The sequence below is a fragment of the Theropithecus gelada genome, chromosome 20 (genome assembly GCF_003255815.1).
Source record: "Theropithecus gelada isolate Dixy chromosome 20, Tgel_1.0, whole genome shotgun sequence".
NCBI classification, from domain to species: domain Eukaryota; kingdom Metazoa; phylum Chordata; class Mammalia; order Primates; family Cercopithecidae; genus Theropithecus; species Theropithecus gelada.
The window spans coordinates 30,665,119-30,690,897 of NC_037688.1; the positions used below are offsets into that span (position 1 = coordinate 30,665,119).

The following is a 25,779-nucleotide window of genomic DNA, read 5'->3' on the forward strand; positions in this document are numbered from 1 at the left end:
GGTCAGGAGAATAAGATGGACATTACAAACTATTTGTTAGCAAAAGGGGGCAGTGGGTGTGAGTGACAGCGCGCCATCCACTCGTCCAGTTCCAAGACTCCCACACGTGGCCGCACCTGCAGCTTCACCTCCCCGGGCTGGGTCCCTGCTTGGCTCTAATTCTTACCTGCCCCATTCCCCAGGGGTAACAGTTCGCGTGGGCCAGACCCGAGCTAGCCGCCCGGGCTCCGGCTACAGCTGGCCGGGCGTGACCACCGCCGAGGCGGAGAGACCTTGCTCCTAGAGAGGCTCGGCCGCCTAGTGACGCACATCCGGCAGCGCCGGGGAGCAGCCCGCTGCGGAGGTGAGTGCAGGGCTCCGGGCGCCGTGGGCCGTGCCCTGTCCCACAGGCTCTGGGTATGGCTGAGACGCACTTCCACCCTGGGTGCAGCTGGGTCTCCAGTGGCCTACGCTGCCAGGAGGCCCAGGCTGGGAGAGGGAGCAGGGCGGCGGCCCGGGGTGCTCTTCCGCGCTCCTCAACTCCAGCTTTGGTCTTTGTGGCTCAGTAGATTGCGCCCATTGGAAGGGGAAACCCGTGTTGCTGTCCCAGCCACGAGGCCCCGAGCATTTAGCACTTGATCAGCTGGGGGAAGATGTGTCGGTGCAGCTAAAGGGTGGAATATTTGTGGGCATGAAGCGGCCCGAGGTGATAACACAAGTCGTTTGACATGCTGAGGTCTGGCAGGAACATTAACCTATGTGCATCCCAAGTATGGACTCTGTGCTCCCAGGCTCCTGACATAGGGTCAAGAATTAGGGCCGCGTGGGAGCGCAGAGCCCCTCCCAGTCACCCGGCAGCAGAAGCCCGGCTTTTGGAGGACACTGTCTCCTGGAGCAGTGTCGGCCCTAAAAGGTAACTCAGCCCTACTTCTGTCGGCTCTGGGGTGACAATGACCTGGGAATGACTTCTGCAACGTAATTACGAGTTCACTCAGTTTTAGAATGTATTTAATAGTTTCAGAATCGCTAATTCACACCCCCATGAAAAGCAAATTTACTGCCTAAAGTACAGTACATGAATACAGGTCTTTTTGTCTTTAATCTTATGGTGTTTAGTCAAAATACTGTTTTCTAAAGTTGCTTACCCCTTTTCTTTCCTACCACTTAGGTGTGGTTATGTTCATTGTAGTATAGTTAGGCACATTGGTTGTTCTTTGTATTACATTTTGGGTCCTCACTTTCACCCTATCCTTGCTGGTTTATATATTTATTTAAAATATATATTTATATGTTATATATAGTAATAAAAAGCATCCATGAACATACCACTCAATTAAGAAAGAGAAGATTGCCAGTACTGCTGAATTTATCAATGTGTTCCTCCTCCTCAACCCAACTCCCAGCCTTCAACCCCTAGAGGTAACAGTTATCTTGAATTTTGTGTTAATGTAGCCCTATTATTTTAAAAAATAAGTACATATGCATGTATCTGTAAGCAATGTACTTAATTTTTTTTTTTTTTTGAGCTTCATATAAATGACACCATTGTGTGTATGAGTTATCTGGGACTCTCATAATTCAATGTTGAGTTCCCAAATTCTTTCTGTGTGTAGCTTCTGGGTAATGTTCCATTGTAAAAACTGTATGAAAATTTATCGGTGTATTTTCAGCAAACATGTGGGTTGTTTTCGGTGTTTTGTTATTAAAATGTGCTGATAACGTTTTTGTACATACCTCCTACGTATGAGAGTTTCTCTAGGATGTAAATATTTAAAATTAGGCACAAATGTTGAATTATGTTAAACACCTTTGGTATTTGTTTTGTTTTTTGGTTTTTTTTTTTGAGACAGAGTCTCACTCATCGCCCAGGCTGGAGTGCAGTGGTGCGATCTCGGCTCACTGCAAGTTCCGCCTCCCGGGTTCACGCCATTCTCCTGCCTGAGCCTCCCGAGTAGCTGGGACTACAGGCGCCCACCACCACGCCCGGCTAATTTTTTGTATTTTTAGTAGAGATGGGGTTTCACCGTGTCAGCCAGGATGGTCTCGATCTCCTGATCTCGTGATCCGCCCTCCTTGGCCTCCCAAAGTGCTGGGATTACAGGCGTGAGCCACCGTGCCTGGCCTGGTATCTGTTGAGATGGACAGTGTGTTTATCTTTCTTTGATTTATTAATGTGAAAAATATACTAATTAATATCCTAACGTTGAGGTTTGTTTATCTTCGTGGGATAATCCTACTCACTCATGATGTATTTAATGAACTACTGGAGTCTATTCCTTGATAGAATTTTTGCATTAGAATTCATAAATGAGACTGGTCTATAGTTTTGTATCAGTATTGTGCTGGCACCATAAAAAGAATTGGGAAACTTACTTTGCTGTGCTCTGCTGCGGTTTACATAGTGTTAGAATTACTCATTTCTGAAACATTGAAAGGATTCGCTCATGACACATCTGAGCTCAGTGTTTTGTGAGAGTTAGTTCTTCACTGGCCATCTTGGTTTAATTAGGTAAAAGTAATCAAGGATTATGTAGAAAATCTGTGTAATGTCATAACAGGAAGAAACCCGGAATCGTATTTTAAAAAAACTTTCCCCTTGGGAGGGAACCAAGAGACCAAAGAATGCCTTGGACAAGTCCAGCTTGGCAAGTAGATGAGTTTATCAGGACTTACATACTTACTCCTGGATGGCAGCAGGACAGCTTTAGAGACCTGTGCTGCCCCTCGTCTCTAAGTACTTTTAAGAGAATTTTCTGGCTCTCTGTCTACTGCATTTAAACGATGAGACTTTTCTTGGTAGGTTCTCAATACTTTCTAGGATGTTTACGTTCTTGCAGACACCTGCTTCTCTGCTGAGCCCCATGGTCTTGACTCACTGCCTGGCCTTCAAGGTTCAGGCAGCGGGTATACACCCTTGACTAGCTGAGTGGGGTATCTATCGCATACTACATATGTAACTGGTAGAGTTGGTTTATCTAAAAATAGAGTTGTATATTCTCCCATCACAGAATAAGTTTTCTCTTTAAACACCAGATAATATATTTTTTTAAAGGGACACGAGTCATAAAAAAATCCTGAAAAATGTGTAAAGTAGAAGTTGGTAGATTGAATTATATAACCAGCATGCAATAAAGCCAGAACTTATAAACAGAAGAAATTAGCAACAGCAAATGATCCTAAGCAATTACTAGGTCAGAGACAAAACAGAATTGCTGACTGACTATAAAACAGTAATTAGAACATGAAATATAAAAACGTCTGGAATGTGGCAAATAGTGTATCCTGAGGAAAATTTGTGGCCTTATAGGCTTTAATTGCCAAACAGGAAAGAATGAAAATAAATGAATAAGTCAATAGGAAAAAAGCCTTTTGTAGTCTAAGCTTCCCCAAAAGCAGAACTTGGAACAAAGATTTGTATGTAGGAATTTATTTAGGAATGTGGTTGCAGGGGCAGAGTGAAAGACAAGGGGAGTGAAATAGAGATGGGAGAACTGGTACGAGGATGCATTGGTATGCTCGGCCCTCAACAGGCTCTGCCTTGCAGGGCCTTTGAGGAGCCTTGGAGTCTTAAGGCCGCCCCGCTGGGGGATCAACGGGGAAAACATTTATCCATTGGTTTCTCTCCGTCATTGGTCAAGGGGGTCCCACAGGTGTTTACGCGTCTGCACTTCAGGGCCTAGCAGGTGTCCACAGGTGTCCCACATAGGACACCAGAGAAGCCCCAGGGCAGGAACCAGGTATAGGTGATGTAGGTGTTTGTGAAGGTTCTGGTAGGTTGCAGCTTCACAAAGCTGACTAAGGCCTCTGTAGAACTGGACTAAGGATGAGATAAGAGGATTGGAGTGGTGCTTACACTGCCCCTTACAGAGTTGAAGGAAGAAACTAAGACAGCAGAATTAGTGAATTTAAAACAAATACAAGAAAGTAGTGTTGCTCAGCTAGAAAAGCTGGTTCTTTGAAAACAAAAGGAAACCACATTAAAATAAGCAAACCACTGCTCAGCCTAACTGTATTAGTCTGCTTGGGCTGCCATAACAAAATACCATAGACTGGGTGGCTTCACCAACATACTTACTTCTCACAGTCCTGGAGACTGGAAGTCCAGGATCAAGGTGCCAGCTGATTTTGGCTCCTGCCAGGGCTGTCTTCCTGGCTCATAGATAGTAGCCCTCTCATTGTGTCCTCACATGGGGGAGGTAGGGGGTGAGTGGGTGCGTGGGCTCTGGGTCTCTTCTTCTTCTTGTAAAGGCACCAGCACTATTGGACCTCATTTAACCTTAGGACCTTTAGTCCCACCCTTAGGACCTCATTTATCCTTATTACGTCCTCACAGGCCCCGTCTCCAAGTACAGTCACTTGTCTCATGAAGCTAGAGCTTCAACATATGAATTTGGCAGGGACATAAATGTTTAGTCTCTAATCTAACCCTGGGAAAAAGGTCTAGAAAGCACATATATTCAAAAGAAGAAGTGGGAAAAGCAAACTAGCTCTGGATATGGAGGAAATGGAAAGAATCACGAACCAGTATTTTCTGCAAGTCTGTACTTGTAAAGTTGAAATCCTGGAAGAAATGGATAATATTTTTTAGGAAAATGTAATTTCAAGAATGACTTTAAGGGCAGTAGAAGTCAAAATCACCAGTCCCTGTGTTTTTGAATACAGTGAACAAGAGGTGCTGGGTCACGGGACTGGCTGCTACAGTGATCTCTCTCAGGAGCTGAGGCAGAAGTGCAGGCCTTGGCTCATTCACTATCAGAAGACTGGAAAGTATGGGAAACAGCCTGGTCCCTTACTTCCAGCTCAGCTTCCTAAGGACAGCCTGTGCTGTCCTGGGGAGGACTGACCTCCCAAGACCTCTCCAGTGGTGTTAAGATTCTTGAAGACATTCAGAGCTCTGAGGAAATGGGGCAGGATACTGGGGGCAGCTTTCCTCTTCTCCAGCTGCTGCCTCCCTGAGGCTTGACTCCCCAGACCTGTGTACTGGGGCTGCAGCCCAGCCAGCCCAGCTTTTCCTGCTGTGATACTGAAGATGATACTTGTTTTGAGAAAGAGAAATAAGTCAAAGATCTTGCTATTGTCCTATTTCTTGAACTGAATTGTTGATACATGACTCTTTGCTTTATTTTTAGGTTCTGCCTACATTTTATTTTATTTATTTTTATTTTTTATTTTTTTGAGACAGTGTCTCACTCTCATCACCCAGGCTGGAGTGCAGTGGTGTGATCTTGGCTCACTGCAGCCTTGACCTCCTGGGCTCAAGTGATCCTCCTACCTCATACTCCCGAATAGCTAGGACCACGGGCACGTGCCACCACTCCTGGCTAATTTTTGTATTTTTTGTAGAGACAGAGTTTTGCCATGTGTCCAGGCTGGTCTTGAACTGAGCTCAATTGATCCACCCGCCTTGGCCTCTCAAAGTGTTGGGATTATAGGCACGAGCCACCGTGCCCAGCAGGTTTTATATGCACTCTTCTTCTTATTATAATTTTTAAATTTTTGTTTATTTTTAAATTTTATATATACACTCTTCTGTGTGTGTGATATGTATCAGAATTGTAAAGTCCTAGGGTTCCTGGCAGTGAATTTCAGTGTCATAGCCTGGAGTCCTAGGCACTGAGCCAGTGAACAGATCACTCCCTTCTTGGGCAGCTCCTGTTCACACTCTTATTTGGATGCAAGCTGCCTGTGTCTTGCATTTTCTGTGAGGGGCTGTGTTGCTCTGGTGGGGGTGGCTTGCCTCACACTTGTTTCTCGTTGTGTTTTTCCTTAGCTCCAGTCATTCTCTGAGAGGGGGACCAGGGAATGGCAGCCATGCACCTGACAGCCTGGTCCCAGGTGAGCTATTGGTCCTTCAGCTCTTCTTCTGGGCAGTCTCAGATTGAAAAACATTGAGAAGGGGAGCTGGTGAGCCTCGGGATGACAGCTGCTTCCACCTGCTGGACTGCAACTTACGGGAAAGAGGTGCGGGGTGGGTGGCAAAGACCAGGACAGTAGCGAGTGGAGGCAGCGGGAGAGTGAGCAGGAGAGCAGGAGGGTGGTGGTCTTCTGCACACTGAGGGTCTCTGCTCCTCTCTACAGGAGCACCCCCAGCATAGGGCTCTGGGTGAATGGGGACATGGAAGCTGCCCCTGTGGGATGTTCTGTGCAGGAGTGTGAGTGGAGGACAGTCACAGAGGATTGGACTATCTGTGGTGGGGATGTAGGGAAGAGGAATAGCAGGACCTGATCAGAGAAGGATGGCTGTGCCTCTTAATTCAGGCATAAGAGAAGGTCACAGGGAGTGGAGTCAAGGGAGGGGAAAGAGAGTCACATGGGATGAAATGTCTCATTGTCCTTGTGAAGCTTTCAAAGCTTAGCATGCAGACTTTAGGTATCTGAGAAGAACTTTCCACCCTGTCCTGCAGAAAAATAAACCTGCAAACCAAATTTTCCATACACTTTCAGGGACTTCACGGATCCCCTGAAGCTCATCCATGGACTTCCATGGACTACAGGTTGGGAACAATCATAGCCACATCACACTAGTTGTATTGTTGGAGGCTTACTATGCTCCAGGCGACATGCTAAGCCCTTTGTATGGCCGTTTGCTCCTGACAGCCGCCCTCTGTGATAAGTGCTGTGTTGTACTCTTTCCACCTAAAAAGAAAAGGCAAAAGGGGAGTAGAGTAACTTGCCCAGGATCACAGAGTTATTAAGTGATTCAGAACTGCTCAGCCATAAGGCAGCTGTGGAACCAGTGATGTTAACTTGGTCAGGTTTGTGATGTGTATGGAATAACTGGTAAGGAAGATTCAAAAACACGGTGACCACTTCACAAAGAAGAATCCCACTGGTCCCGTGACATGGGCTTCATCAAGGAAAGCCATCATTAAAGAGGGATCCGATTCAAGTAATGCTTAAGAGAAAAATCACGGCCCGGTGTGGTGGCCCACGCCTGTAATCCCAGCGCTTTGCGAGGCTGAGACGGGTGGATCACTTGAGGTTAGGAGTTCAAGACCAGCCTAGCCAACATAGTGAAACCCTGTCTCTGCTAAAAACAGAAAAATTAGCTGGGTGTGGTGGTGCATGCCTATAGTTCCAGCTACTCAGGAGGCTGAGGCAGGAGAATCGCTTGAGCCTGGGAGGCAGAGATTGCAGTGAGCTGAGGTCACGCCACTGCACTTCAGCCTGGGTGACAGAGTGAGACTCCATCTCAAAGAAAAAAAAAATCTTTCAGACATAGAGAGTCAAAGGATTCATGATAATAAGGAAGGCGGGAAGTCAAGAACAATTTCCAGGTTTCTGGCTGGGGTTTCTTGTATGGATGATTCTGACCCCATCTGAGGTGTAAATTCAGAAGGAAGTGCCAACTTACTGGGGTTGTGGTGGCAGCACACAGTGAAGACATTATATTTTGTGCACAGAAGTTACTTGTTGAAGGTCACACAAAGAAGACTCACAGAAACACCTAGAGGTTGGACTAGAATTGCTGTTGGGTGGAGGTCAGTAGACTCCAGGAAGACACATCCTGGCAGAGAACAGTTGAGCAGCAGATCCCTGCCAGTGAGTCCCTGTGGTTGTTAGAGCAGGTTGAGGTGGGCAGAGGGTGAGCCTGCCAGAGGCTGCAGCTGCCCAGGAGGGGTGGTTGGGCCTGAGAACGACACGCAGCATCCCTGAGTGGTGAAGCTTGTGCCAACCACATAGCTTAGTGATGCAAAGGGAGAGTAGCCGGCCAGTGGGAAGGCTGATCTCCCTGCTTTCCCAAATGTTCTTGGAGACAGTGAAGCTTTCGGAGAAGCTGGAAAGGATGAGACTTGAATAGGAGAGGGACAGGAAAATTCTGGCTTTCCAGGAAGACCCCGCAGCCTGGGCAGCATGGAGCATCCGTGGCTGGAGGTGCTCAAGCAGAGGCTGCACAGCCCCTTGTTAGGGGGTGTGTGAGGGGAATCCGGTGGGGCTGAATGAGACAGAAGCCGTGGCTGATCTTTGGGGGTGGCTTGAGCTGTGAGGATGAAGGCGATGGGTGGGTAGCGGAACAGGGCTGAGGTTAGGCGCAGGGGAGCCAAGACTTCAGGGGAGTGGTGTGGGAACTGCTGGTGGATCTGCCCCGAGTTTGCTGAGAGGGAGCAGCTTATCTAAAAGAGTGGAGTTGGCTTTAGAGAATTTGCTTATAGAAATTTTTTTTCTTTCAGCCTGTCTTATGTTACCTCTTATTTGTGTGAAAAATGGCATGAGGTTTCCCTGCTGTGGGAGAAGTTGGATACTCTGTAGTTTACTTTCTCGATGTTTTTTCTGAGATGTTTCCCTTGTTGTTAATATTTTGTGCTCTCACAAGCACCCTCCCCAAGCCCTTATACTGCCCTCTGCCCCTCACTTAGGGCCTGAGCCATGGAATTGGCCCTAGGGCAGCAGGAACCTGTTGTTTCAGAAGTTGGTGACCTTTGAGGATGTGGCTGTGTACTTCACCCAGGCGGAATGGGATGGTCTGTCCCCTGCACAGAGGACCCTGTACAGGGATGTGATGCTGGAGAATTATGGGAATGTGGCCTCCCTGGGTAAGTCCTCTCTCTCCTGGGAATCTGGACTCTGCCAATTGGGGTTTCTGGCTTGCTTCTCCCTTACAGGTTACTGGGGGGATCTCTGGTAATCCTTTACTGAGTGAGAACCCCAGAGCTGTTCCTAATTTCCTAGACTAAGAGGTTACTGGCAGGGGCAAACACCAAGCTTTTTGTAGGCCTATATAGGACTTTGCTTGGAACTGGTATGTACTGTTGATCCAACACATGAAAGCTATATTTTGGAAACACTGGAATCCAGCGACTTCCTGTTCCATAGTGGCATCTTCAGTTCCCCCCTCATCTTACCTATCTTGAGTCTTTTCAAGGATCTCAGTGTACTCTGGATATTTCAGGCCAAGGTCGAAAAGTGGTATCCCTTTGGGCAGAATCTCCCTGCTTGCCCTGCATGAGGTCTCCTAGGCCTACAGTCTGGGCCCTTCCCAGGCGCTCCCACACTTTCCCAAGCCTTCACTCCCAACCCCCACACTTGCCTCCCAAAGCCTTAGACGTCCCCAAGGTCTCTGTAGTCCTTCCTAAGTCCCACAGTACTTTCCTATAGTCCTGAGGCTTGGGACCTCCTGGGGTTCTTACCTTCTCTCCCCACTGCTGAGACAATCTGAGAAGAGGCTTAGGAATTTATCTGTGGGAGATTATTCATCTGTCTCTCCTATTTACCTCTCCCAAACCAGGATTTCCACTTCTCAAACCTGCTGTGATCTCACAACTGGAGGGAGGAGATGAGCTGGGGGGCCCATCTCCACTGGCTGCAGGAACAGGCCTCTGGGGCCTCCGGACTGGTAAGCAAGGTACATATTTCCCATTCTGTTGGAATTTAGCACTTTAGGCATAAAGCCAACTTTAGCAACATATAAACATACTATGTTTATTGGCCGGTCATACAGAGTAAAGTTTAAGTACATTTTGATGATTCATAGAGATAGGTAGTCCTTATCTGTCTTCAAAGTTTGTTGTGTCTAATTCCAAGAACAGATCTTTTTTCAAACCCTTCATTCTGACTCTTTTCAGTTCTTAATTTTGGAATCCTGCCTTTCTCAGACAAAATTAATGGACTCAGTAATTTGGGGGTTCCTTGGCATTTCTAAGCATTGTTCACATAGTGTGGAGGATACAGAATTAACAGCCTTTTCACACAGACAGAAGTGGTTAAAAGCACAGTCTTTAGAGGAGACTTTTCTGAAGTCCAGTCCCAACTGTGTTGCTTCCTAATTTGTGTGACTTTGAGTGGGTTATTTGAGTGTTCTCATCTCTGAAAATGGGTTAATAATAAAAGAAGGTAATAGTACTAGTCTTGTGGGTTGAGGATTAAATGAGATAACACATATCAAATGCCTAGCTTATAGTGCATGCTCAGTTCAATATTTTTATTTTGGTGTTGGGGAAGACAGCTGTACACAGAGAAGGTAATGTGGAAGGGAGGAAGTGCTCTTGATTTTTGCTTCCTAAATGTGAATGTGTAAATGAATCCTGAGGTCTTACAGATATGCAGTAAGTGTGGAGTCTGCATTTCTATGAAGTTCCCTAGTGATGTGGTAATGCCAGTACTTCTGGTTACCAGACCACACTTGAAGGAGCAGGGCTCCAATTGGTGCCAACAGAGTAGCTGCCAAATGACTTCTCATTCCCCCGAGGTCCCCTGTTATTTCTTGCATTTAGGGTCTGTGAGATTCTCTTGCATTTTTCAGTGAGTCTTCACTTTTCTTAGATGGTTTCTGTGGGTTTTTATTCCCTTTGATCATTCTATCAGATGATACCTGACCAAGGAAGGCATGCTTTGGAAATGGAGAGTTTGCCATATAATGGGCTTGACAAATACAGGGAAAAAAGTGATATTGTGAGGTCCTTAATCAAAGGACCCTGTATTTTGTCCTGTAGGCAGCTGACTGTCCTGAAGTCTTTGACTTTTCCAGGAAGCCCATCATGATCCTAGCTGGGGATAGAAACATTAATGTAGTCAATGTGTGTGGGTTAATTGGGATGAGGAATCAAACAGGCTCTAGGCAGGCAGAAGGGAGGGCAAAGGGCATGAGGCCCATGGCAGCAGTGTTGACTTTCTTTTTAAAAATCTTCAGAAGCCCACTCAGTGATATCTGTTTAAGACTCGTTTGCTGGAACCGTGTCAAATGGCCATCCTCACTGCAAGAGAGGAAAATGAAAACAAGGAGAGATATTTCACCTGTGATATTGAGAATAATTAAATTATATTCAGTGTTGGTGAGGATGCAGCAAAACAGGAGTAGACTTCTGGAGAGGATGACTAGACATCTGATAGAATAGATGTCTTAGTCAGTTTGGGCTACAATAACAGACTGCCATAGATCGGATGGCTTATAAACAACAGAAATTTATTTCATATAGTTCTAGAGGCTAAGAAGTCCAAGATCAAGGTGCAGGCAGGTTCCTTCTGGCAAGGGCCTGCTTCCTGGCTAATAGACAGCCATCTTCTCACAGTATCCTCACATGGTGGCAAAAAGGGAGCTCTCTGGGATCTTTTTTAAGGTCATTAATCCCATTCATGAGGGTTCTGCCATAGCCCAACCTCCTAATACAATCACATCAGGGGAGTTAGGATTTCAGAGTATGCATTTGTGGGGAGGACAAACATTCAGTCTATAGCAACAGATGAGTATTATTTTTTTAGTTGGGAAGAGACCAATATTATTTAGAAAGTGCTTGCTGGGGAATCCAGGCAATTGGAGGGGCTTATTGAGAGCAATTATGAAATATTGGGGCAGGGGGCATATTACATATGGTTGAGGAGTGATGAAAGATGAAAAAATATGAGGCAGCATTTTGGGACTCAGCTTTTGAGAAAGTTGGGAACAAATGCAGAGATCAGTAGTTCCAGTTGTAAAGACTATTGGTATTATGAAAAGACTTTGAGGGTATGATCAAGTTTAGGATTGGAGGAAGAAGTGAAAGGAAAAGGCAAGGTTAATGCAGTATTTGGAAGAATAGGAAGAAATGGGATGAAATGGCCCTTAAATAGAGCCTGTCTAAAGTAGAAATGAAGTTGAAGGAGGAATTTTGGAAAGCCCACAGTTAACATTCTAAGGAAAGAAACAAAATTATTTCCATTTTGCTCCCTGGTGCTGCTGACTTTCGTCATCCCCCAAGTTGCCACATCCTGTTGGATCCTGTGCCTTTTCCTTCTTCAGCATTTTCTTTTTTTCTTTTTTTTTTTTTTTAGGTAAGGAACTGAGTGCCATAGGAACAACTAAGAAGAAACTGCAGGGTGTAGAAAAGCATGGTGTGATTAAAGAATGCTGATCTGGTGGACAAGACCTAGAATTTTATTCCGCTGCTGTCACTGTTTTTTTTTGTTTTTTTTTTGGGGGGGGGGGATGGAGTCTCGCTCTGTCGCCCAAACTGGAGTGCAGTGGCATGAACTTGGCTCTCTGCAACCTCTGTCTCCTGGGTTTGAGCAATTCTCCTGCCTCAGCCTCCTGAGTAGCTGGGACTATAGGTGTGTGCCACCATGCCCGGCTAATTTTTTGTGTTTTAGTAGAGACAGGGTTTCACTGTGTTGCCCAGGCTGGTTGCAAACTCCCAAGCTCAGGCAATCCGCCTGCCTCAGCCTCCCAAAGTGTTGGGATTACAGGCGTGAGCTACCGCGCCCAGCTGTCACTTTTAACCTTCATGTGATTGGTTATGTTCTCTACAGTGGCCTTGCTTTAGGCACAGTGAGACTGGTGATTTTTTTTTTTTAATCATTACTTTCATTGCTTTATAATATTGACACCGACTCAACGATACAGAAAGTGTATAAAGTGGGGAAGCAAGTCCACCAAACTTCCTATGCTAGTTTGTTTAGTTTCTTATGGATTCTTCTAGAAGTTTTCTAGATATGTACAAGTATATATATCTGCCTTTTATATTTTTCTTTACACAGATGAAAATCTATTCTATATACCGGTTTTTCAACTTGTATTTCCGTTTGATTGTATCTTTGATGTCTTTTTATGTCAGCATGTATGGATTTATTGTATTCTTTTACTAGTTACATATTAGTTATTCCACCTTACGGAGAAACCCTAGGTTTTTTGAACTAGTCTGATGATTTTAAGGAGCCCCCGATTATTATGGTCTTTTATAGCACAGTTCTCTTCTTTTTTCTAACATGGTTCTTACATGACATTTTATGTTTTGTTTTTTATAGTAGATATTCAGACTGACAATGATTTGACAAAGGAAATGTATGAAGGAAAAGAGAATGTATCATTTGAACTTCAAAGGGACTTTTCCCAGGAAACAGACTTTTCAGAAGCCTCTCTTCTAGAGAAACAACAGGAAGTCTACTCAACAGGAAATACAAAGAAGGAGAAGAGCAACAGCATTGATGGAACAGTGAAAGATGAGACAAGCCCCATGGAGGAGTGTTTTTTTAGTCAAAGTTCTAACTCATATCAGTGTCATACCATCAGGGGAGAGCAGCCCTCTGGGTGTACAGGATTGGGGAAAGCCATCAGCTTTGATACAAAACTCGTTAAGCATGAAATAATTAATTGTGAGGAAAGACCTTTCAAATGTGAAGAATTAGTGGAGCCCTTTAGGTGTGACTCTCAACTTAATCAACATCAAGAAAACAACACTGAGGAAAAGGCTTATCAGTGTTCGGAGTGTGGCAAAGCTTTCAGCATTAACGAGAAATTAATTTGGCATCGAAGACTTCACAGTGGGGAGAAACCCTTCAAATGTGTGGAGTGTGGGAAAAGCTTCAGCTACAGTTCCCATTATATCACACATCAGACAATCCACAGTGGGGAGAAGCCCTATCAGTGTAAGGTGTGTGGGAAGGCCTTCAGTGTTAATGGAAGTCTAAGTAGGCATCAGAGAATCCATACAGGAGAAAAGCCCTATCAGTGCAAGGAGTGTGGAAATGGCTTCAGCTGTAGTTCTGCATATATTACACATCAGAGAGTCCACACTGGGGAGAAACCTTACGAGTGTAATGACTGTGGGAAAGCTTTCAATGTTAATGCAAAATTAATTCAGCATCAGAGAATCCACACTGGAGAGAAGCCTTATGAATGTAATGAATGTGGAAAAGGCTTTAGGTGCAGCTCCCAGCTTAGGCAGCATCAGAGCATCCACACAGGAGAAAAGCCCTATCAGTGTAAAGAGTGTGGAAAAGGCTTCAATAATAATACAAAACTCATTCAGCATCAGAGAATCCACACAGGTGAGAAACCCTATGAATGCACTGAATGTGGAAAAGCCTTCAGTGTCAAAGGGAAGTTAATCCAACACCAGAGAATTCACACAGGCGAGAAACCCTATGAGTGTAATGAATGTGGGAAGGCCTTCAGGTGTAACTCCCAATTTCGGCAGCATCTGAGAATTCACACTGGGGAGAAGCCCTATGAGTGTAATGAGTGTGGAAAGGCCTTCAGCGTTAATGGGAAACTAATGCGGCATCAGAGAATTCACACTGGGGAGAAACCTTTTGAATGTAATGAATGTGGGAGATGCTTTACTTCTAAAAGAAACCTACTTGATCATCACCGAATCCATACTGGAGAAAAGCCCTATCAATGTAAGGAATGTGGGAAAGCCTTCAGTATCAATGCCAAACTAACTAGGCATCAGAGGATACATACTGGGGAGAAACCTTTCAAATGTATGGAATGTGAGAAAGCGTTCAGCTGTAGTTCTAACTACATTGTGCATCAGAGAATTCACACTGGAGAGAAACCCTTTCAGTGTAAGGAGTGTGGAAAAGCCTTCCATGTTAATGCCCATTTAATTCGGCATCAGAGAAGCCACACTGGGGAGAAACCCTTCAGATGTGTGGAATGTGGCAAAGGCTTCAGCTTTAGTTCTGACTACATTATACATCAGACAGTCCACACTTGGAAGAAACCCTATATGTGTAGTGTGTGTGGGAAAGCATTCAGGTTTAGCTTCCAGCTCAGTCAGCATCAGAGTGTCCATAGTGAAGGAAAATCCTAATAATGAGAAAGATGTAGAAAACTCTCAAGATTAATGCCAAAATGGATCAAGTATCATCAGATTCGCCCATTGAAAAACCCCCAAGAGGGAAAGAGTATGGCAGAGTCTTCATATGGAAACAGTTTTTATTCTGTTCAATTTTTAATCAGGAAAGGATGACCACTTAAAGAGAAACATCCAAGAATAAATAGCTTTGTTTTGTACTAACAGGAATTAGAAAATATAATGAAGGAAAAGATTTCATTCCCAGCAGCATCAAGAAAAGTAGATTTTCTAGAAATAAACAGTTATGGAAGACGTGTATGGAGAAATTTAAGTCTTCACTGAGAGCCACTTTAGAAAGGAAATTTGAATAAATGGAGAGAGAGAGTAGCCTTGTTGAATAGGAAAACCCATACTAAAGATACTCACTCTACCCGCATTAATTTATTTGTTTAATTTTTGACAACAAGCATGTATTACTTTTGAAAAGATGAAAAATAAAGATTTATTTAAAAAAGGAAAAAGATATGAGTACATTTTTAATTTTCATGTATTGAGAAAACCTTTCTAAGCATTAGATGAAAGTCAGAAACTAGCCACAGGGTATGTACTGATAAATTGACTACTGAAAACTAAATATTCATATATGTTTTTGTTTTAAAGTTTAAAAGATAAAGCACAAAATGTGGAAATAGTTTTGTAAAATTTGTGATATAAAAGTATAGTATTTGGGCATGGTGGCTCAGATCTGTAATCTCAGTGCTTTGGGAGGCTGAGACGGGAAGATTGCTTGAGGCCATGAGTTCCAGATCTGTATGGGCAACATAGCAAGATCCCATCACTACAAAAAATAAAAAAAGTTAGCCAGGCATGGTGGTGTGTGCCTGCAGTCCTTGCTGCTTGGGAGGCTGAGGCAGGAGGATCACCTGAATCCAGGAATTCAAGGCTGCAGTGAGCTATAACCACCACTGCATTACAGCCTGGGTGGCAGTAAGACTCTGTCTCTTAAAACATTAATATCTAAAGATAAGTAATTTAGACACTGATACAAACAGGCAGCTTTTAAACAGATATAAAAAAAATGACTTAAAGTAAGAAGAGAGACTCAGTCTTGTTAGTACTCTAAGGAGTGAAAATTAGTAAGTTTTTTGCATATTACATTGTTATATATGCATACATGGAATACTATGCAGCTGTCAAAAATGACATTTACTATAGATGCCCTTTATGTAAGTATAAAATGTAGTCAACAAGATAGCATGTTACAGCATTTATATTTTGTAATAACTGGAACTCTTGCATAAACACATGGCTTTTCAGGTCCTGAAGGAAGGTGGCTGCCTTGGATTCCCAGTCTCTGATGGTTTTCAAGGTCTCTGATGAAAATCTTGGAAGCCTCAAGATACTCTTTAGAAGGGAATCTCTCAACACTTAAAAAAAAAATCTAAGCAATAGGCCGGGCGCAGTGGCTCACACCTGTAATCCCAGCACTTTGGGAGGCCGAGGTGGGTGGATCACGAGCTCAGGAGATTGAGACCATCCTGGCCAACATGGTGAAACCCTGTCTCTACTAAAAATACAAAAATTAGCCGAGCATGGTGTTGCATGCCTGTAGTCCCAGCTACTCAGGAGACTGAGGCAGGAGAATCACTTGAACCCAGGAGGCGGAGGCTGCAGTGAGCCAAGATCGTGCCACTGCACTCCAGCCTGGGTGACAGAGCAAGACTCTGTCTCAAAAAAAAAAAAAAAAAAAATTCTAAGCAATAATAGGAGCAGGCAAGCTAATTCTCAGGAAGCCAAAGAACAGCAGGCCCAATAGTAAGTAGTAAGAAAGGGACCAGAAAACACAGGCAAGAAAAGGACAAGATAACTTCTGCCATCCCCCAAGTGCCACACACCCTCTCCTCACCATGCCCACCTGTGAGCTCTGTAAGGCGTATGCTGTCTCTGGCCCCCAGGCTACTTAGAACAGAAGCTAGTCTGCATTTAGTTTAGAATGAGGTTCAAAACCACTGGAGGTTTTCTGAATGTGGGACAGTTATTTAAGATAATTGGACTGGGAGCATCACTGTTCCTTCAGATCCTCATGTTCCAGGTCTTCTGACATGCCACAGATAAAAACAGGAGAAAAGCAATCGCTAGTAAATGAGACTTAACCATCACCAGCAAACTCCAAATCCTCATAAGCATCCCTGCAGGCCCAGAGATACTCAAATGTCCTCAAAGTCAGATAGATGAATGAGGCTGCTCAGAGTGACAAGAAGGAGTAGGCAGGGTGGAGAATTGAAGAGTGCATGTCCTACCTAAAGAAGGCAGCCTCTACTCAGCTGTAGCAAATTCTGGATAGGCAGCAAAGCAATTCCAGTAATGCCAAATATTGAGTCTTTAAGAAGTTAGAAATCAGATTTTTAAAAATCTGAAATCTCTCTGTGTCCCTCTTTTTGCATGTTAAGATGAGGATTTATTGTCCCAGAATCCTTGAACAATTTTTAGTAAAAGTCCATTTGTAGGTGATGGTTTTCTTCAATAAATCCTACAGCAGAATCTATTTGTGGACACCAGGACAGTATAACAGTATGGAGAAAATAGGGTCATCACCTGTTACTGGTAGTAAAGAAAAACTGCTTTTCACAAGACCTTTGATACCAAATGTGTTGGTTTTTCACAGGATTCTCCAATTCTCTGCAGACACCAACTGGGTGTCCTACAGTTTTAACAACTGACACTTCCAGAGTTAGTGAAGACACCACAGGTTAAGGGCTCAGTTCCACATGACTGCCCCACACTTCAGACACAAGTTATAAGTAGAGGGTCCCCAGGTTACCCATGCTTCTGTGTGACATGGCTACAAATTGGGGGTTCCCATGACTCCCTCTTCCAGTTCAGTAATTTGCTAAAACAGTGCACAGAACTCAGGAAAACATGTTACGATTACCATTTTGTTGTAAAGGATACAAATGAACAGCCAGATGAAGTAGTACTTAGGGTGAGGACTGGAGGTCGGGTTATCTTCTCAATCAGACAAATGACATCGTCCCACCCTTAAGTTTGCTGTAAGTTTGCTCTAAGTTCGCAGGGCTGTGAAAGGGCGGGGCCCCAATCAGAGGTAGTCAAACTGAATTTTATCCCTGGGAGAGTCCGAGGACAGCTGGGGGAGAAATGCGTAGAAAATGTATAATATATACTTTTAAAAGCAACATAATCATCATTTTGCCCATTTCCAAGTTTTGGATACTTTTTTTTTTTTTCTTCACACAGATGAGAAAACAGATCTGAAGTGTCTTCACATCTCTGGGCCTCCATTTGATCATCTGTAAAACGGGGTAATAGAGAACCTGCCTCCCACATACGGTTGTGAGGCCTGAATTACTTGCTGCCGGGAAAGGCTCAGCCAGAGCCTGGCCCAGAGGTGGTGAAGGGGGTGGTGGTTTGAGTGCATGCACATCTGATATACAGTCATGCACAGATGCACACATGCAGGAGGCCCCCAAATCCTTCTCCCATGGGCAAAAGCAAGATGCACACGCAGACCCTCCCATAGACACACCACACAGTGTACCCCACAGACCTCCACATCCACAGACACACATGGACACACATGGACCCCCACATAGACACACACAGTGCACCTTGCAGACCCCCACATCTACAGACACATATAGATCACAGATACCCATGCACACATAGGCACATGCACAAGGACACACACAGATCCCCCCAACATACATAGACACACAAGACACATGCACATAGACATACAGATCCCCCCACAGACACACACAGAGACCCCTTCCACACCCATAGACACACATAAGATGCACATGCACACATGACAGACACAGACCCCTCACATACACAGACACACACACACGGAGTACCCTGCAGACCCCCCATCCACAGACACACCTAGTGGTACACATGGTACACCCTGCAGGCCACACCCTCACACAGATAGTCCTGCACCAGCTCTCTGCAGCTCGAGGGCTGGTGTCGGCCAGGAGTGCTGCCTTGAGTATTTCAAAGGAGCCATTCGTATCCGAAAGATTGTCATGTGGCACAGGACCTTGGTAGAGTGTCCTAGGGATGCCATCGTGTAAGTCTGCTCCACCCCAGGCATCCTGGGAGCTGGGCATGGGAGGAGGCAGCCCCTGGAGCCCCCAGATCACACCTTGGGGAGAGGGGAGAGCAGGATTCTTCTTCCCTCTTCTCTTTGACCAGCCAGCCCTGTTCCTCTGGGCTGTTCCAGACCACGCACTGAGACCCTGGAGGGACCTGGCCATGGGGTCCAAGTCCTGGATTTACATTTTGAGAAACTGAGGCCCAGAGATGGATGGGATGACCCCTTGGTCATGCAGCAAACCAGGGGCTGATATGGTCTCTCACCAGGGCCAGAGGAGAGTTCAGAAGGCCAGGGCTCACCCCAGCCTTTCCAGCTGATGGACAGCCTCTGTAGGTCTCTGAGACATGACAGTCCGTAGAGAGGGACAAGCAGTCCTACAGCCCTGGCTTCCCGCAGGGTCCACAGTTTCTTTGCCGTGGCAGGATCAAGGCTCGGACTCATGGAGGATTGAGAATCCCAGAGGACATAACCTGATATCTCAGATCTGCCATCAATGTCCCATGTGACCCTGGGCCTCAGGCTCCTGGTCAGTGCAGGGTGGGGATAGTCCTAGGACTCTGATGGTTTCTCCCTCTCCGTAGACTGGTTACTGTCCAGGGCAGGTCATCTGCTCAGACCCCAACGACCAGAGGGTGAAGAAGGCAGTCAGACACCTGCAAAGCCTCGTGAAGTCACGTGACCCCACCACCCAGGAGACCTTGTAGCTTTGGTGTTCACCACACCAGTCTTGAGCCATGTGGATGCAGTGGAGGCCTTACCAGGACAGCAAGAAACCTGAGCACAGGAGACTCCAGTACCACGCACAATAGCACTTCTGCTTGTCTTAACTGGAGCCCTGGGCCTGGAAGGGGGAGGATTAAAGTCTTTCTCCTTCAGTCGGGATCTGCATGTTCTGTCCCTGCAGTGCAAGGTACACACACCCACCTCGGCCTGTCACGTTGGAAGGGACGTCAGAGAACACCTGGGCCTGCTCTGGCCAGGTCGGGAGGGGAAATGGAAGCTCAAAGGAAAACATGGCTGTCCTGTCTCAAGGCACCCGCAGGTAGAGGGGAGAGCCTGGTGAGAGGCCTAAGCAGGGCGTCCATGTACTGAGGAGCAGAGCTCCTGTGTCATCTGCACAGCCTCCCGGAGGCCTGGGGGTCCTCTCTCTGCAGGGGCTGGGGATTCTGGGAAGAGGCTTCTGGATTCTCTCCTGTTCTGTCTCTGAAATCTCCACTCCTGCACATCTGTTATCTTCTGGCCTGGAGAGGATGAGGACATCCTCGGACACATTCCATTGCACTCCATTCCATTCCAGCACTGTCCGCAGGCCCCGTCCACAGGCCAGGGCTTGACCACCTGCTGGGGAACCCTACATAGGCCAACCTTGGCCTTCTCCTGGGGAACGGCCCAGCCTGGGGGAAGGCGGGGATCCTGTAGCCCCTTCCCCTAGCTCGCAGGCCCGGAGACTCACTACAGACCAGGTGGTCCTTAGCACATCCTGTACCGGCCAGGGTCTCAGAGGCCTTCCCTACACGGTCTGGGCCACCTCTGCTCGCTTTCCGGCTTTCTCCTCCTCCTGGATCTCCCATTGTGCCGCCAGTTCCCCAAGTGGCTCCAGTGTTCCTGAGGCGTGGCCCCCACCCCCTACCAGCCACCGAAATCCCACCCACCCTCGGCTCAAGCCCAGCCTCCAGGAAGCCTTCCCGACTGCCCTGCGGCATCGAGCCTGTGTCCTCTGGTTGCCCCGAGGGACCCCAGCGCCCCCGCCACGGTAAGGGGCTGTTCTGCCGTGGATCCCCGCGCGTCTGCTGGTCCCCACCCCGCCATCGGCCCGCAGCCCCGCGGCCCACGTGCTCCCAGGCTGGGGCCTCCCGCGGAGGTGCTGGCGCCGGCGAGGCCGGCTGGAGTTGGAGACTGCGCGTGAGCGCCCGAGGGCCCGTCTGCCCTTGCGTCGGTCGTGGGCCCGCGCTTCTGACCCTGGGCCTCTGCTCCGGCCTCGGTGTGGAAGGGGGCAGGGGAGCGGGGCCCTGCGTCCGGAGGTCTGCGCCCTGCGCGGTGGGTGGAGAAGCCAAAAGGAGTCTTTGCTGCCCCCGGCCCTTGGTGCCCCCTGGCGGCCGGCGCGCTCGCTGCACCCCTGCCCGCTTTCCGGGAGCGCGGGAGGAAAATCCAAGAACCAGGCCCTGGGGCGCCGGCCAGGCGAGGGCTCGACCCCGTCCGACCCGGAGGAGTAGCCCTATCACAGCTGCCCACGGCCGGAGTCCTGGGGTAGTGGGGCCGAGCTCCTGGTGGGAAGCTTCCCGTGGATCCTCCGGGCGTGGGGGCATGGGGGTCTGTGGGGGGCGGAGATGACCTCGGAGACCCTGGCGTAGGAAGCCTGGCGGTGCACGCCGCGCCCTGCAGGCCAGAATCCCAAGGACGCTCTGTGCGGTTAGTGCAGCCATTGCAACGCGGTGGCACACGCCCGTGATCCCAGCACTGTGGGAGGCCGAGGCGGGAGGATTGCTTGGGGCCAGGAGTTCAAGACCAGCTTCAGCACAGTGAGACCCTTGTCTCTACCAACAGCAACAAAAAGTACCCTTTTCTTACAAAACAAATCGAGTGAAATCCTGCTCCGAGGCCCACATTGTAGAGTTGCTGTCGAGGACTGTGGGGGAGGCGGAAAGTTGCCGGCGGGCTCCTGAGAGTGACTGAGCAGGGGGCTTTGGTAACAGGTCACTGGGGAGATAAGAGATGGACCCAGGACAGAAATCAGAATGCAGGACTTGGAATGCAAGCTCCCCATGGCAGGGACGGGACGTGAGGTGGGTGGGAAGAGCAATGCACGATGCGGGAGACGCCACCGTGCTTGTGGGAAGGGCAACGCCACCATACTTGGCAAGGAATGCGGAGTTGGGGCTCCCCGTGACAGGGAGGGAGGAAGTGGGAAGAAGCATCAGGGACTAGGGGAGCAGCGAGGAGGGGCCGGGCCATGCATTACCTCTCCAGGTGCCCGCCAGAGGGCGCGCCAGCCCTCAAATAAAGATCTGGAGGCTCACAGTCGCAGTTCTGCCCAGATGACCCCATCTCTGGCCTTTGTGTTGGCCCACTAGGTGCTGGGGCCCCACCCGCCATTTGACTGCAGCTGCCCATAGCCTCCGGGCTGGGGCACCTGCAGCTGAGTGGCTCTTCTAGGGGAGCAAAGGGAAGAAAACCACCAGCTAAACTGCCTGGAGTTTGCTGGCTAAAGGGGAAGAAGGAAAAACGCTGTTGGGATTTGCAGGACCCCTAACTCATGACCCCATGTCTGGTTTTGGGTCTTTCTTGTAAAATACACTTAACATGAAATTTAACATTTTAGCTTTTTTTTTCCCCCCCGAGGCGGAGTCTTGCTCTGTTGCCCAGGCTGGAGTGCAGTGGCCTGATTTCGGCTCGCTGCAACCTGTGCCTCCCGGGTTCAAGTGATTCTCTTGCCTCAGCCTCCCGAGTAGCTGGGATTACAGGTGCCCACCACCACGCCCAGCTCATCTTAGCTATGTTAAAGTGTACAATTCAGTGGCATTAGGTACATCACAATGTTGCACAACCATCACCACCCTCTAGTTTCAGAACTTTTTTGTCACCCCAAAAGGAATTTCAGACCCATTAAGCAGTGGCGTCCCATTCCCCTTTGCCAGCCCCTGGCAACCATTCACCTGCTTTCTATCTCTAAGGATTGGCCCTTTCTGGATATTTCATGTAGATAGAATCATGCAGTATTGGCCTTTTGTGTCTGGCTTATTTCACGTAGCGTAATATTTTCAGGTTCACCCTTGTGGTAGCGTGTATCAGAGCTTCATTCTGTTTGATGGCTGAGTAATGCTCCATTGTATGGTTACACCACATTTTGTTGATCCATTCTTCAGTTGGTGGACACTTGGGTGGTTTCTTTTTGGCTATTGTGAATAATGCTTCTGTGAACACTGGTGTACAAGAAATGTTTAAGTCCCTGTTTTCCATTTTTGGGGCATATACTTATGAGTGGAGCTTCTGGGTCAGATGTTTAACTCTGAGGAGCTACCAAACTGTTTTTCACCGTGGCTGCCCTGTGGCATTCCTATCAGCAACGTAGGAGGTTCCACTTTCCTGACATTCTCACGGAAATTTGTGATTTTCTGTGGTTTTGGTGGCTGTCATCGCCATCCTGGGGTGTGTGAAGTCATCTATTGCATGTGGCTTTGATGTGCATTTCCTGGATGACTGGTGATGTGGAGCATCTTTCTTTTAGCTGGGTCCCAGCCTCCAGTCTTGTTCCCTCCCCCGCAGTCGATCCATGGAAGAACAGGCCGAGTCCTCCTTCTGAAACCCAACTCTGATTATGTCTCCCCAGCTCAGAACCACCCCCAAATGCCTTCCAACTCTCTCTGGAAAGGAGGACACATTCCTGCCCACCCTGCCTCCAAAACACACACCCTCTGTGCTCCAGCCCCTAGAAAATTCTCCTAACTGGTAAAATCCAATCCTTTGCCTCTGCCCTTCTGTCTGCCTGGAACTTTGTCCTATGCTCTCTGCTACCCTGCTTCCCCCGCTGAGTCCTTCCATCCTTCCGACCTTACCTACTCCCTATCACCTTTCACTTCCAGGTTATGTGACTTTCTCTGGGCTCACACACCCTGCCCCTCTACAGCCCTCCGCCACCATGTCACTTTCCACTCTAACTTGTAATCTCCAGTTCAATGGTCAGTTTCCCTTCAAAGAGTGAATTCCACACGGGTTATGGTCAGCACTGTGGGCCCGGCCTCGTCTCCTCAGTGCCCAGCACAGCAGGGTCAGTAAGACTGTGCCAACTGACCACGGGAATGGAAAGGTGGTGGGGAAGGGGCACAGGTGTGTTTGATCACTATCATCAGCCCTGTTTGCTTTCGCTGCGTGGAATCCACTTTACCCTGATTCTGACAGTTTTGGTCAAGGGGGTCCCACCTGTTGCCCACATACACCTGAATTTCAGCTATGGCACATCCTGAGCTCAAGCTGGGTCCCTCTATCCACGGCTGAGGGACAGCAGGATGCACTCTCTCTCCATCCGGCTATTTCTAAAGCACCAATTGCCTTTAACTTGCCTCTGGGTTTAAGAACCACGGCTCTCTGACTCTTGCAACTCCTCAGCCTGTCCCCATTTTCACTTTTTTTTTTTTTTTTTTTTTTTTTTGAGACAGAGTCTCACCCTGTCACCAGGCTGGAGTGCAGTGGTGCAGTCTCGGCTCATGGCAACGTCCGTCTCCGTGGTTCGAGCGATTCTCCTGCCTCAGCCTCCCGAGTAGCTGGGATTACACGTGCCCAACACCACGCAGCTAATTTTTGTATTTTTGGTAGAGATGGAGTTTCACCATGTTGGTCAGGCTAGTCTCCAACTCCCGGCCTCAAGTGATCTGCCCACCTTGGCCTCCCAAAGTGCTGGGATTACAGGCATGAGCCACTGTGCCTGGCTGCCATTTTCACTTTTATTCAAATGTGTCAGTTGGGTCCCCTACCCCCATGTTCCCCAGCCCCACTTCCATGTCTTCTCAGCATCTGACACTTCCATTCTTAGCAGTGTATAGTGTCTGGCCCAAGAGTGTACAGAAGCCGCCCTGTCCAGATTGTTGAAGGCAAATGGCTCAGTTCCTTCCGCTCCTCTCCCTGCAGCCTGTAGAGGGCCATGTGGGGTTGTGGAGGCCTGGGCTCAAACCCTAACTCCACCACTTCCTTGCTGTGTGGCCTTGAGCAAATTACTTCAACTCTGTGCACCTCAGTCTGCTTAAATGTAAGCTTCCCTCCCAGGACAGCTATGAGAGTAGACTATGAGAATTCAGACAAGGCCTGCCAACCGTGATCCAGACCCGATGCCCCTTCTAGAAATATCTTCTAGGAGCTGCCCTCGCTCACTATAAGGGCCTTCTCACCAGCCTCACTTTACTTTTTCTCCTCTGAAGCCCCAGAGAATTGCCAACCCTTAGTGAGCATTTACTTTTTAAGAATAAATTTTACTTTTCATTGTACCTTGTCTAAGAATTGAGCATTTACTTGAAATCCGGCACAGTCAAAGGCCTTATTAACCTCTGGGTCTGACTACAGCTTCAGGAAGGATCTAATCTTGTCAACACCATTTCACAGATGAGAAAACTGAGGCAGCGGCTGGTAATCCATCGAAGCTCATACTGCTTGGAGGTGGCAGGCCTGGGGTTCTCACCACCATGCGTGCTGCCTCTGCTTAGGCCCAGGATGCTGTCCTGTGTCCTTTGTTTTCCCTGCAATCTATTTCAGATATTGCCAATGTCCTGAATTTCATAGACATAAATATGAAAGGTAAAATAATGAAGCTTCAGGAGGAAAACCAAGGAGCATATAGCTTCATGATGTTGGGATCTGCAAACGTTTCCCAAATAAGACTCAAGAATTCACCTTAAAAGAGAAACAGTAGAATTAAAATTAAGAATTTTTTTTTTCAGTTTTTTTTTCACATGTGCGGAATGTGCAGGTTTGTGACATGGGTATACATGTGCCATGGTGGTTTGCTGCACTTAGCAACCCGTCATCTAGGTTTTAAGCCCTGCATACATTAGGTATTTGTCGTAATGCTCTCTCTCCCCTTGCTCCCCACCCACTGACAGGCCCCAGTGTGTGATGTTCCCCTTCCTGTGTCCATGTGTTCTCATTGTTCAACTCCCACTTATGAGTGAGAACATGCAGCGTTTGGTTTTCTGTTCCTGTTAGTGTACTGAGAATGATGGCTTCTAGCTGCATCCATGTCCCTGCAAAGGACATGAACTCGTTTTTTTATGGCTGCAAAATTAAGAATAATTATTCATCCAAAGACACCATTAAAAGGCAAACCACACACTGGCAGGAGATCATTGTCACACGAGTGTCTGGTGAAGGATTCGCACTCAGAATAAAGAACCCCTGTGTTAAGGCTCGCTCATAAACACACATTTTTAAAAAGTCCTACAGGCCCGGATTTGTAGCCTAGCTTGCTCTTCTGCCCATTTAGGGAGATCTTGGACAAGTCTCTTTGAGGGACTGAGCCCTCTAGTTAATGATCCCATTTCCAAATTTGGGGATAAGACCCGTGCTTTGTGTGCCTCACTGTTGTGTTTCTTATGAGAATGAAAAAAGAGAGAATGCACCAAAAATGGATCACGTGTCAGGATGGGGATTTATGTGTATGTGGCCCCCTTGTCCCTACTCTCAAATCGGAGCTCCTCAAGGACTTGG

The 25,779-nt window shown here is 47.3% G+C and overlaps 1 protein-coding gene across 7 annotated transcripts; it reads left to right on the forward strand.

Moving 5' to 3' along the window:
• The first annotated feature begins 300 nt into the window (after positions 1–300).
• On the forward strand, positions 301–14,992 carry ZNF23 (zinc finger protein 23). 7 transcript variants are annotated; one of them, XM_025371581.1, is made up of 6 exons: positions 323–343; positions 5,750–5,814; positions 6,424–6,473; positions 8,337–8,513; positions 9,206–9,313; positions 12,694–14,992. In XM_025371581.1, the coding sequence occupies exons 4-6, from the start codon at positions 8,480–8,482 to the stop codon at positions 14,484–14,486; spliced, it is 1,935 nt and encodes a 644-aa protein (XP_025227366.1). In that variant the 5' UTR covers positions 323–343; positions 5,750–5,814; positions 6,424–6,473; positions 8,337–8,479; the 3' UTR covers positions 14,487–14,992. The 7 variants fall into 7 exon arrangements, with proteins under 7 accessions (XP_025227368.1, XP_025227371.1, XP_025227369.1 ...); XM_025371582.1 differs by having other exon boundaries at positions 330–892; positions 12,697–14,992; XM_025371583.1 differs by lacking the exon at positions 6,424–6,473 and having other exon boundaries at positions 301–343; positions 12,697–14,992.
• Positions 14,993–25,779: the final 10,787 nt, after the last annotated feature.

Coding starts and splice junctions, on each gene's coding strand:
- ZNF23 (XM_025371580.1), top strand. CDS start 8,480: ATGCTGGAGAATTATGGGAATGTGGCCTCCCTGG. Junction 8,514..9,205: donor TGGGAATGTGGCCTCCCTGG/GTAAGTCCTCTC, acceptor CTCCCAAACCAG/GATTTCCACTTCTCAAACCT. Junction 9,314..12,693: donor CCTCTGGGGCCTCCGGACTG/GTAAGCAAGGTA, acceptor TGTTTTTTATAG/TAGATATTCAGACTGACAAT.